Genomic DNA, 12961 nt, shown 5'->3' with positions numbered 1-12961 from the left:
GTTTCTTCTTCACCTCCTCGATCTTCTTCCCTCTGGTCTTGACTTCTCCTAATGCGTTCTTCCTTCTCTTGGGAGCTTGACTCTCTTCGTCTGCATGAATCCTGACATCACTGATAGTCCTTTGATCAACCTCGGAAGTAGACTCTTCTGGCTTCATCCTTTCATAAGGGAAGGGAACAACCATATCAACTAACTTATTCATTTGTATATATACCCATGCATGGGAGAAACTCAAGACCTCTCTCATCAATATATTCAGGTCGATCTCTTTTGACTCTGACCAATTTGGCAATAGGATTGCCTTCTTCATTTCACTCTCATATTGTGGATGCGTATGATCTTTGTTATTTAACACTTGATCAGGAATGAGGAAAAGTCCACACTTCCTCATGAAATCCACTGACATTCTGGATGACATTCTTCTCTTCACTACTTGCTCGTCCATTAGGTTAGCCCAATAATATTCTATGTCAACTTTGTGGATGAAATTCTCTTCCCTGATCCTTCCTACTTTCATGTATGGATTGAATCTTTCTCTTTTCTTGTATGTAGCAAATCGATAGAATGCAAGCTCCTCACTTGCAGTGCTGGTAGCTATGGCAGACTGGCAAACCTCTGATGTCTTCCCAACTGAAATAGGGAATGTCATGCATGTCCTGTGCTTCTCTCTCTGAATGACATCAAACTCTAGAAGTTGTCTCACCACTTCCAACAAGATCATTTTATCGATTGGATACCTAGGAAGTTTGTAGGGTTCAGATTGAAACCCATGAATCCTAAGATATGTGAAAGTGGGAAACTGAATATACCACGATCCATATTTTTTTATTAACTTTATTGCCTCCTTGGACAATCTTCTATGGATTCCGCCCTGCAGCATCTATGTGATGTACATAGTGAATGCATCACACTCTCTTATAGTCTTCAATTCTATACATGTTAAGCTAGGGGTAGCACTCATGACTCCTGAATTATCCTTGCCCATTCCCGACTTTACCTTTGCATATTAATCATCTGTATGAAACAAACCGTGCAAGAAGGTGTACTAGGTAAGAAGTCATGGCGAATGACTTGGACCGCTCTATATTTCTCAGCTGAAATTCCAGATTGTCACTTATAATCTTAGACCAATTTACTAATGTTCCTCTAAGACAATCCTGGATGAAGTAGAACATCCATCCATCAAATATTGCTCCATGTGACATCCTCATCACTCTGTTGAGTAGGAATATCAAATCGCTATACTTTTCCTTGAAGTCTACGCACATGAGTGTCTTGGGAGCCTTGGAATGATGAGACCTAGGCTCAATCATCCACTCTTTCTTTATCAAATTCTTTCATACACCCATCTTCTTCATGTATCTTTCTTCATATTCATCCTTGGTCACATCCTTCATGTCTATTTTGCGTGGAATTCTGAACACCTATGCAATAGAATCCTTAGTAAGGTAGGCAATGACAATGCCCTTAGGAGTCTTGATCATTCTCGTGAGTGGATCGTAACATCGTGCACACTCCAGGATAAGCTCGTTGCACTGTATGGACTATGGAAATCTAGCGGCATGAAAAATACCACTCTTCATAATGTTCGCATATGCTGGGGAAGGAACTTGCTCTACGACTCTGGACATTCACCATTGCATCTGCTCGTAGTCTAGGAAATGCATGTTTGTATCTATGAACTCCTTCCATGTGGATAAAATTTTAAGCTCTAGATAGAATCCAGTCTCCAACATCTTCAATAGTTCTTTCCTTTCCTTATATCTAGACTTCGACATCGCACCTGTACGAAGCTTGAAGTTAGACTTAGGAAAATAAATAATGCTCTTAATAAAATTCTCCACTTTCTAAAGATTTTAGCTAATCAGAGCATGGAGTCAGGAAAATAATCCATACACTTGGTAAATTTTGACAATTAGATTCAAATTGTGACAACGCTAGAGCATGGAAACCCTCTATAAAATTCATTAATACCTCCTTATGCTTAGAAAATATGCAAGCTAAAATGCAAAGGGGTATACCAAATTAATGATGACTAAGGAAAGGTGTGAAAGGTTGTGTTTTTACACAAAGTATGTCTAAAGACACCTTCCGCAGTCAACAATGGAAGTCAACAATTCTGAAGACAACCTGAAAATTAGAATTTTAAAACATGTTGTAATCTTAAAAAATGTGCATAAACTCGATAAAAATTAGTTTTAATGATGAAAACAATCATATTCAGGAATGTAAGTGTGGCTGGTAAAAAATAAATTTCTGAGGACAAGTCTGAAAATTGATTACTTTAGACTTACCAGAACCTTGCAAAGTAGTTAAAAAATCCCTGAAAATGATGAAAAATAGCTAAGGAATCAGCTCCAAGCAAAATCGCCAAAGTGGTTAGGTGGCTAGAAATGAAAATTTCTGAGGACAACTGCCTAACAATGGAGTTTTCAAACCTGCAATAGCGATAAGATGGTCTGAAAATGCACAGAAAACTCCACAAAACACCTCCAAATGTGAATCGCCTAAGTTGGAATTGGCTGGGCAAAAAAAATTGAAGTTTGAAAATTAATGTGCAGCCAACAATGGAGGTCAAATCTGAAGCAAACCTCAAATCTGAAGCGAATCAGCGAGCTGGGAATGATGGCAACCACTAAGCATGCATGGAAATTCACCAAAATGTGGCACAAATCACTCTTCAAACAAAATCAAAATTTTCCCAACTATGGCGCCAAACTAAAATTCTGAAAATATCATCAATGGCAGCCCGGATCTGCAACAATGGAGGTCTAGAACAACAAGAAAAAAAAATGGAGGAAAATATCGCCCAAGTCTCGAAACACAAAATCGCCACCCTTCACCAAAAATCGCCAAATTTGTAAAAAATCGCCAAATTTGTAAAAAATCGCCAAACTTAGAAAATCAAAAATCTGGAAATGGTATTCAATGGCAGCAAGGGGAATGGATCAGCAAGTTAGAAAAAATGGAGGAGGAAAGAATCCTCAACCCAACACCTCGCTTCAATCGCTAAAATTCGCCCAACTTGGAGAAAAAATGCCTTTCATGGAGACACCTGGAAGATTTAATAATAAAATAATGCTAAGGTTCCTCTCTTATACTTGCTTTTACCTCTCACTTTCACCACACAAGCAATGTGGGATAAAACACTTGCTTAAATACTTGTTTGGTAAAAACTAACTTGCTTCTAGAAGGTTCAAAATATTAAATTTTTATTCCAAGTTATTTGATTTTGCCTTTAAAATTTTAAATAATCATTAATCATTATTTAAAAGCAATTAAATATGGGGCTCTTTTATTAAATATTGCAATTTAAGTCCAAATTAAGCCTCCAAGGGAAAATCGACTTGGATTGGGAATGAAAAATCCCTTTTACAAAAATCATTAAAGTGTCAAAAATTTCCCCACAAGGGAAAATCGACCTTAGCTTGGATAAAAATCCATGCTCAAATTCATCAAAATGCACATAAAAACACTCCAGGGGAAAATCGATGGCAGTCTGGATTGAAAATCCACACTCCAAACTCACTTTACTTGCAAAAATCACTCCCTAGTGGAAAATCAACCTCAGTCTAGATGAAAATCCGGACTTAAAACTCATTAAAATGCCCTCAGTGGAAAATCAACTTGGGTATGGACTGAGAGTCTGTAGAAAAATCCGCATTAACTTGTCATAAAACATCCTAGTGGAAAATTGACCCAGGCATGGAATCATCCTTAACATTGTCCGCACTATAGTCCACACTCCAGTCCACACTCCTAGTGGAAAATCGATGGCAGTCTGGAAAAATCCTGACACTTAGCCAAATTTTAGCACTTGTGGGGGAAAGTCGATCTAGGTATGGATAAACAGTGGTGGAAAATAATAGCCAATATGGATTTCAAGGGAAACCCATGTGTAGTGTGGATTTTGAGTGGGGGAAAAGGGTAGGTAGCCTGGAATATGAGGGGAAAAGCACTTCTAGCATGTAATTTGACCCTCTAACCCTTGGAATATGGATTTCCCTTAGGAATTTGACAATTTAACCACTCAAAATAACTTAGAAACTTCAAAATTAGACTGGACTTAGGCAATTTTCCAAAAATATGAGTGAAACGCTAAGAAAATATTGGGATAAAGTGTGAAATCAGCTTAAATAATACCTTAGGAGTGAGAAAACAACTCCGAAAGGTCTTGGAATACCTTGGCACTTTAAAATCACTGATGTGCATGTTTAAAAACACGTTAACGCTCAAATGGTCAACACAAACACAACTTAGGATCATTAAAATATCAATGTTTGCAACTTGATCCGATAACTTTAAAAAACCCTAGACGACACTAGGCATGATCAAAGCTCCGAGACTCGGGTACAGGAAATGCAAAATTGCCCACTAAGTAGCCAAAACCCTAACCTAACAATGTAGAAAGCAGGAAAAGAGGGGGTCCCCATTAGCAATGGGGTGATGTGTGAAAAGGTCACAACACATCCATACATGGTACCTCTCCTAGAGAAAAAGTGTTGATGGACATTGATTTATCCTCCCCCAAATTTATTCCTACCAATGAGGGAATATTGGTGCAAGAAGAGGTTATGAACACTTCTTTCAAAACTCTCTCTTCTAAGGATGAAGCTTTGAAAAATGATGTTCATCTTTCTACAATGTACTTCCCCTGTAATGTTCCCCCACCAATGTACAACAATATGGAGAGTGTGCGGGTGTGACCATATGGTGAAGGTGAGGGCGTATGGTGGGAGGTAAGGCATATGGTGGGGTGTATGATGGAGGAATGGCGTACGGTGGGAGGTATGGCACACTGTGGGGTGTACGGTGGGAGGTATGGCATACGGTGGGGTGTACGGTGGGAGGTATGGCATACAGTGGGGTGTATGGTGGAGGAATGGTGTACGGTGGAGTTATGGCATATGGTGGGGTTCATGAGATGTACGAGAGAGGTGTGAGGTGTAGGGTGGTATAATTGTACGATGTGCTCCAGTGCATATGCAGTGAAGGGTTGATCTTTCGTAAGCAATAAATTCTAAATATTAACATATATGCAACTGGAGTGATAAACAATGATGAGATTCAAGATTTTCCAGATCCAGAATGAGTACAAATAAACAAAATAGGGTGAGGGGTGAATCTCACCGAAAATGCAAATACCAAATAGGGAGGGTCTTTCACCTCCGAAATGGCAGATATCATAACTCCAATAGGAATTCACACAGGGGAGAACAAAATATTAAAATTCGCATACCTACAACAATGACTAACACGGCCATATATATGGGCTCCGGGAAACTTCCTGATGGGTTACAAATGGGCCGACATGACCAACCAAAACTTGCCTAAACTAATAAAAGAAAAGGGCCCGAAAGATTTGTTTATTAAATTTGGGGCCTTACAATAAATTAATTAGATTTATTATTTAATTATATCGGGGACATCACATCCCCCATGAGGATCACTTGGTCCATGTAGATGATATTGTCACTACCTTTCCTAGTGATACCATACCATCTTTTATTTCAATGAATTTCCCACTAAAGATGAAGCATTAATGAGTTATGTTTGTCCTCCTAAAGCTTGTCTTACCCATAAAGATACCTTGGAGCAAAAGGATGAAATCATTAGCAATTTCCTTGATGCTCTCCCTTCTAAAGATGTATCCTTGAAGAACAAAGAATCTAATCAAGCCAATACCATTCATGTTTCTAGTTAAGATAAGCCTAAGCCCAAGAAACCTCCCAATATCCTAAAAGTTGCAAAATACATATGTGAAAGAGGTGCTATGGAAAGGAAACTAGCAGAAAAATATGGTATTGAAGTGCCTAAGTTTAGAAACAACAAGCATGATTACAATTTTCTTCTCAATTCCCTTCCTTCACCCCCTCATCTTAAGAAAAATGTCGATGAGGGACCTAATCTTGTTGAGAAACTCCATGATATCTTTGCTAAGATTTCCCTTTGGGATTTGATTCAAACTTTACCTTCATACCATAAGTTGATTCAAGAAGCCTTACAAAGGGTGATTCCTCATCCCCCTAAACCGAAAGATATTAAATTCTCACAAGATGAACTGCCTTCTATAGAGGTTAAAAATAGAGATGATCCCCTTATGATTACTCCTCGCATTTATGAGCAAAACATAAAAGATACTTTAATTGATAATGGTTCGGCACTTAACATTTGTTGTGTTCACATATTACATAAAATAAATTGGGATTATTCTATTATTCAACTTGATCCTCTTTGTGTTTGTGGCTTTGATAATGTTCCTAGAGAGTCACTTGGTATGGTCATATTACCTATCAAAGGCCTCATGACTTTACATACTCCTATTCATGTCATGCCCAACCCTCTTAATTATAACCTTCTTCTAGGTAGACTGTGGATTCATGCTATGAAAGCAGTCCCTTCTACTCTTCATCGCACAATCAAATTCATATATAACAATGAACTTCACACAATCAAGGTTGATCCTAATCCTTATAATTTCATTCGTGATGAAGTGGGATGTATTTCCCCCTTTAATACTATGATTTCTTCAACAACACAATCTCCTATTAATGATGCTTCCTTAGCAAGGAATTGGGCTACATTACACTTTACACCCTCCTTCAATGGGTATAAGATCCCTCAATGTAAGAATGAAGCCTTGAAGGAGCCTTGTGTGTCATCTATCCAAGCTTCTTCTCCTTCCAACATGTCTTGATGATGATGGGGGCTCTTTAGACTTTCACACTAAGAATGAACCCTCTCCTCTAGACATTTCACCATCTACGCATAGACGTATTGGACATGATTTAGGATGTGTACAACAAAGTTTTCATGGTCATGAGAAATCTACATCACACTTTTCCAAACAGGGTCTAGGTTTCCAAAGTCCTCCTTTGTCAGCATCCCCTCCCCCATTGTCTAATACATCTATATCTTCTTACAACTTCTCATCACAACAAGAGAGTATCTTGTATAAGCTTCTTAAAGCCAACATGCTTACTCTCCCTTTAAAAAATCAAAGAAAGAATCATAAGAAAAATCAAAATAATCCTTCTTTTTGCAAGTATCATCAAATCCATGGCCATTCTACTAATGAATGCCATGATTTAGCAGATAAAATTCAACAACTTATTCTAACTGGTATCATTCAAATACTAGATGACAATGAGTTGGTCTCTCATTTTACTCCTTCAAAATTACATTTATGTTCTTATTATGTTGCTCCTCACCATTTGACATTGCTAGCTTATCCATTGGGGGCTCATTGTCATTCATGGTGGTACAATTTTAGGTGCAATCATACTTAGTTAGCAACATAATAGCACTCTTATTCGTTTCTCCATGCTTGGGGGCCAAGAATAGCATTTCAATCATTCTCCTTTCTAAGGATCCACTTTTCCTTTGTTGAGTGGTGTTTGCCTATGATATGATGTTATTCCTTGTGTGAAGTTGTTTGTTTGCTTAAGGATTCTCTCTTATACAAGAGTTGTGTATCCTTGTCTGCACCTCTTCTTCACTTGGCAATGTATATCCATTATAAACAAACCCTTCACTTTGGGTCACAAGTGTATCATCCTTCATCAAGAATCCCTTTACCTAGCAATTGGAGGAAGGTGTGAATTCTTGTTCTCCTTTCTTTATTTTGGGTCAATGATGTTATTTTTGTTCAAAATCTCCTCTTGGAGGTAGATGTTTTTGAACAAAGATCTCTTCTCCTACAAAGGATTCCCTTTACACTTTTGCAAGACATCTCTTTACAACTATCTTTTCCTCAGCTATAGGATTTATACCTCTTTAGCTTGGAATTATGCATGCATTGTTTCTTAGTGGATATCTCCTTGGCGTTGAAGGTGTGTATCCTTGTTTCTATCTACCTTAAGACATCAACATAGGACTATGTTGACATCTTAAAGGGGGGGCATATATGCGGCCTCCTAGTTGCATTTAAATTATCAATTATTAATTTCGTATTATTGCATCCTCGTGCTTGATTCTCATCTTATTTATCATTTATGGAATTATTGCATCTTCATGCCTCATCCTCTATAATGTCCCCTACTAGGCTGAGACATGTTTTAACCATAATCAATCTATTTCAATATACTTATGACTCAAACTAAATATATTAGAAGACATTACCACCTTAACATAAATCCAATCAAGGATATTCCATAGTTCAATCAATCAATTTATTAATAAGTAAATTGTTCACCCCTCATATATCCATAATAAGTTTACAAATCCAAGCCCTTACCTATCTTGGGACCATGCACTCAAGGTTTATGGGTCGTTGATCCTTGCCTCGTCTTGGGCTCATCCTATTAGTTGGATTTAGACCGTCCCTCTTTGGAACATCTCAATTCCCAACTTCTAGAATACAGAGAGCAGCAACGAGGATTATATCCAAATGTATTCTTCTTACTATTTATTATCTTGTGAGCTCTTTCTGATTTTACAATCTACTATTTTTATTTGTTTGATTAAGACATTATACATACACACACACACACACACACACATATATATACATTATATTATATTATATATCATCTATATATTAATTAGTTATTTATTTATGGATTACCAACTATTAATACATTTGTTAATTACCTTTTGTATAAATCACTAATTCCACCATTGCCTAAAGAACATAAGTTATTAGTACTTAGTATATTGGTGGTTGTAAAGACAGATAGATCTGACATGCGTCAGATCTGGTCTACCATTATATATTAAATATGACTGTTATACTTATTGCAGTCTAAATTAATATTCTTATTAAATTATGCATAAACATTATCAAGCTTCCTATAGTAAGCATTCTTACCGAAGGCATCCCCATGCATACCATCAAAAACAAGGATGTTACTGTCTGCAAATTATTAACAATTCTGATCGGGGTTGTTTGGTTCCCTTCTAGCTCTTACAAACTAGAGTAAAGAAAAAACAAGGATTCGTCTAATATAATTATCGGGTATTAGAATCAATTCAGCTAATTAGTAATACATTCAAAGAAGATATATTTAGTGGTAATGGCATAATCGTGACACCTTGGGTATCACAATTATTAATGCTTTCTCCATACTATCAATGGATTATAATGTTTATATCTTTGGAAAAATGCATTCATGTGAGCTTTAATATTCTTACAATTGATTACAATTCAGATATCATTGGCAAAATGAATGCATTATAGTTGGATCTATATTTGTATCAACCATGTAAGAATATTATTATCTTTATTTGAATATTTCAAGAATTATTATTAGTAATAAATATTAATTAATTAATATTATAAATAAATAAATAAATTTAAAATAATCATTCGTTGGTAATTATTATATTAATTAATAATAGTTGTTTCTTTTTCGGATATATATATATATATAACAATCAATTTGGGGACATGATAGTATCCCCTTTCCGAAATTGCTTGTCCTCAAGCAATTGACAATTTTCTCAAACTGAGTCAATAAAAACACGAGGTATACATAAGCATATATAAAGACATGAAGCATACATGAAGTATACACAGTATATGTATTAATCATACACAGAAGTGCACATGAATCATACACAAGGATACACTTAAGGCATGAATCATTCATAAGGTACGTAGACAAGTAAATTCATGTTAAACATGAGTAGGTATAAAGCAAGTGACACACATCAAATACTTAAATGCATATCAAACATGTAGCACAAAGTCCTAAAGTATATACACAAAGTATGAAATAGCACAAATGTAAACATGGAAGCATGGAACATAGATGTACGACACGAAGCATTCACGTAAAGCACACAATAATATACACTAGGTCATGAAATATGTACATAAGACATGTAAGGCTTGAAGCAATACACATAAGGTACAAAGTATGTATAAGAAAGGCACTCATGGAGTGAACACACTAAAGACACATCAGTCATAAGGTACACATAAAGACACAAGGCATACATGTTGAAAGCATATTGGACATGAAGCAAATGCATGAATATACGTAGTATATAAGCAAAGAGTACTTGGAGCATACATGTTGAAAACATGACAACATTGAGCAGTCTCATAAACATCCATATAGAACACCCATAATGAAATGTTAAAACATTATAAAATATGGTGATTAGTTGTTAATATGTTGTATGCTTAGCTCTCATAGATCGCATTAGTCTCCTCTTCTTCATTCTCCTCTATCTTACAAGATGGTAGATTTATTGTGCCAAGGGCGCATGACACAGTCTACATGCGGCTCCCACTAGATTTTCTACCCGTTTGGGACATTATCGTCATGTGACCGGTTTACTATGCCTCTCCCCTTCACACACTCCCTATCTTTGTAAGTATTAGAAAAAGAAGAAGAATTGAATCCCTATAATCTATGAAATAATGATTAAAAACACAATTATCTGCAAATATACATGAAATATATATCTAAGAGAAACATACATAATGCACGTGAATACACTTAAAGCATGAAGTATACACTTAAGGCAATAAGTACACACATAAAACATAAAGTATACACATAAAGCATAGAGAATACACATGAATATGCTTAAGGCAAGTGACATTCACATGAAGTATATATTAGACATGTAAGGGACATAAAAATGAGCAAAGCATTAGGCATATACATAAGCATCTATACAAATGTAGAACATGATCAACATATACATTGCAAGGCTTGAATATACATATGGCCTGAGTCATACACATGAAAACACTTATGACATAATCATACATATGAATACATATAAGGTATGAAACACTCATATGAATACGCATAAAGCATATAGGACATGGAGCATACATACAAATATTTTAAAGCATATGAAACAAATGCGCATGCACATAAGACATGAAATACATATAGCAGGCATAAGGCAATGAATACACATCGAGCACGTAAAGCATGGGACAATACACTCTAATGCACATGAGCAGGCATTAAACATACATGAGAAATGTCCTCATGGAGTAAACAAATGTGAGGCAAACACAAGTACACATTTGAAGAATACATTTAGAGTAAGCATGTAGTTTAAAGCATATTGGATTGATCAACATTTGCCAATCAATTCATATCTTTGGGACTATTTTAGGTCAACCAAAGTAGAACCATATATAATAATATAACATTCAACCAAAGTAGAACCATATATAATAATATAACATTCATTTGTTGTACAATTTACTTCCCATAGATTGCATGAGACTCCTCTTCCCTATTCTACTAAACCTTACAAGATGGAAGATTTACTGTGCCAAGGGTGCATGACAGTCTACATGCGGCTCCCTCAAGGTTTTCTACCTATCTTGGGACATTTTCCCCATGTGACCGATTTACTTTGCCTTCCTCCCCACACATTCCCTATCTTTCCAAGCATTAGAGAAAGGTGAAGAATCAGATCACTGAAATTTATAGGTTAAGAATTCAATTTAATACGGTACTATTTGAATTACATTGTCAATTATTTACTCAAGGCAAGAAGCTTTCAAATGAATACACATGTCGTATGAAGTATACACGTAAAACACATAAATACAAGTAAGGCACTAAGCGTATACATAAGCATTCACACCAATAGACTTTAAAGCATGAAGCGTGTACATAAGTACATAGAACAAGAAGCATATGAGAGCTGTAAGAATATATGTATGACATGAGCCATACACCTATGAATACCCACTAGGAAAGAGCATACATGAAGAATAAATTTGGTGTTTCTCACTTGAAAAGTACACACATATTAAAGAGTATTGTTGTAATTTTGTCCCACAAAATGGCAAGATTATGCTCTGATACCACTTGTAATGTCCCCTACTAAGTTGAGACATGTTTTAACCATAATCAATCTATTTCAACTATCTTGGAATCATTCTCTATCATTCACCATTACCATAAAGGACTGAAGAAGAAAAAAACAAAAATCATGATCAGTTCTAAAACCCTCCCCAAAACAATTTAATCAGTAGACTGAAAATCAATGATTCTTTAATTCTTATTTGAGTTAATCCATTGCTTAAAAAATAATACTTTTAAAGTATATTCTTAAAGATGAAAACAAACGAAGCATTGTCACGACAGCAATCAGATTTACGAGTTTCTCAAGTGACACATGGAATGAAACTTGTCAAGCATTCCTATCATACCAAAATGACTAGCGCATCCAAATAGTATATAAATCCTTTCGGTATCCACGGAAAATTAACAGACATTTGGCGAAGTTGGTGGTCGAGTGTTCGAATCTTCAGAGGCACAAGGCAGGGATTATCCAGAACAGCTTGAGCAAAAGAACGAACTGGTACTGTAATATTTCACAAAATGAAAAGAGAGGATGAAAAAGAACAGAGAAAGGAGACGGGACAGGAACACAGAAAGGAGTCGCCTGGTCACACGGAGGCCCCCACGCGACCAGCCGCTGACATGAAGCCGCTTACAAAGGAGGCTTACGGAGGAGGGATGTACGGAACCGATGATAAAAAAACGGCGCAAGAACGAGCGAATCGTCCGCCCGCCAGCGACTCACAGAGCGTGGATGGTCTGGCCGCCGGCGATTCGGCACCGTCGGAAAAGATATTGAGCCACCCGCCGCCGCCGTCTTCCGGCGACCGGGATATCGATATTACTGGACAGTCGTATATTCAATGAGCTGAATCTCTGTAGCTTTTCCTTGTGAAGAAGAAATAAAAAATCGTTATTGGAGCTTAGTACAAGAAATTTCATAAATATGAATTGTTTTTAATTTTTTAATTTTTTTTTAATGTTTTTTTTTGGGTTAATCAAAGCAGAAATGAATACAATGAATGGTTGATTTGATATTTATTAGTCTGTCACAAGGACTTGAATTAAAAAAATTAATCAAGTCATCTTATATTTTGGTTCTTAGAATTTGAGGATTGATTCTGTCTGTGAAGCAAAATTTTGGTGATTGCATTTAAAGTATTTTAAATATAAATATATATATTTTATTTTAA

The 12961-nt window shown here is 36.1% G+C and overlaps 1 protein-coding gene across 1 annotated transcript; it reads left to right on the top strand.

Moving 5' to 3' along the window:
• The first annotated feature begins 12190 nt into the window (after positions 1-12190).
• LOC131076596 (uncharacterized) lies at positions 12191-12694 on the top strand. Its single transcript, XM_058013863.2, has one exon. It carries the CDS (start codon positions 12309-12311, stop codon positions 12633-12635), a length of 327 nt encoding a protein of 108 aa, XP_057869846.2. The 5' UTR covers positions 12191-12308; the 3' UTR covers positions 12636-12694.
• Positions 12695-12961: the final 267 nt, after the last annotated feature.

The sequence above is a fragment of the Cryptomeria japonica genome, chromosome 5, assembly GCF_030272615.1.
Source record: "Cryptomeria japonica chromosome 5, Sugi_1.0, whole genome shotgun sequence".
Classification (NCBI taxonomy): domain Eukaryota; kingdom Viridiplantae; phylum Streptophyta; class Pinopsida; order Cupressales; family Cupressaceae; genus Cryptomeria; species Cryptomeria japonica.
The sequence above is the reverse complement of the archived record's forward strand: the minus strand, read 5'-3'. Positions and strand labels throughout refer to the sequence as shown.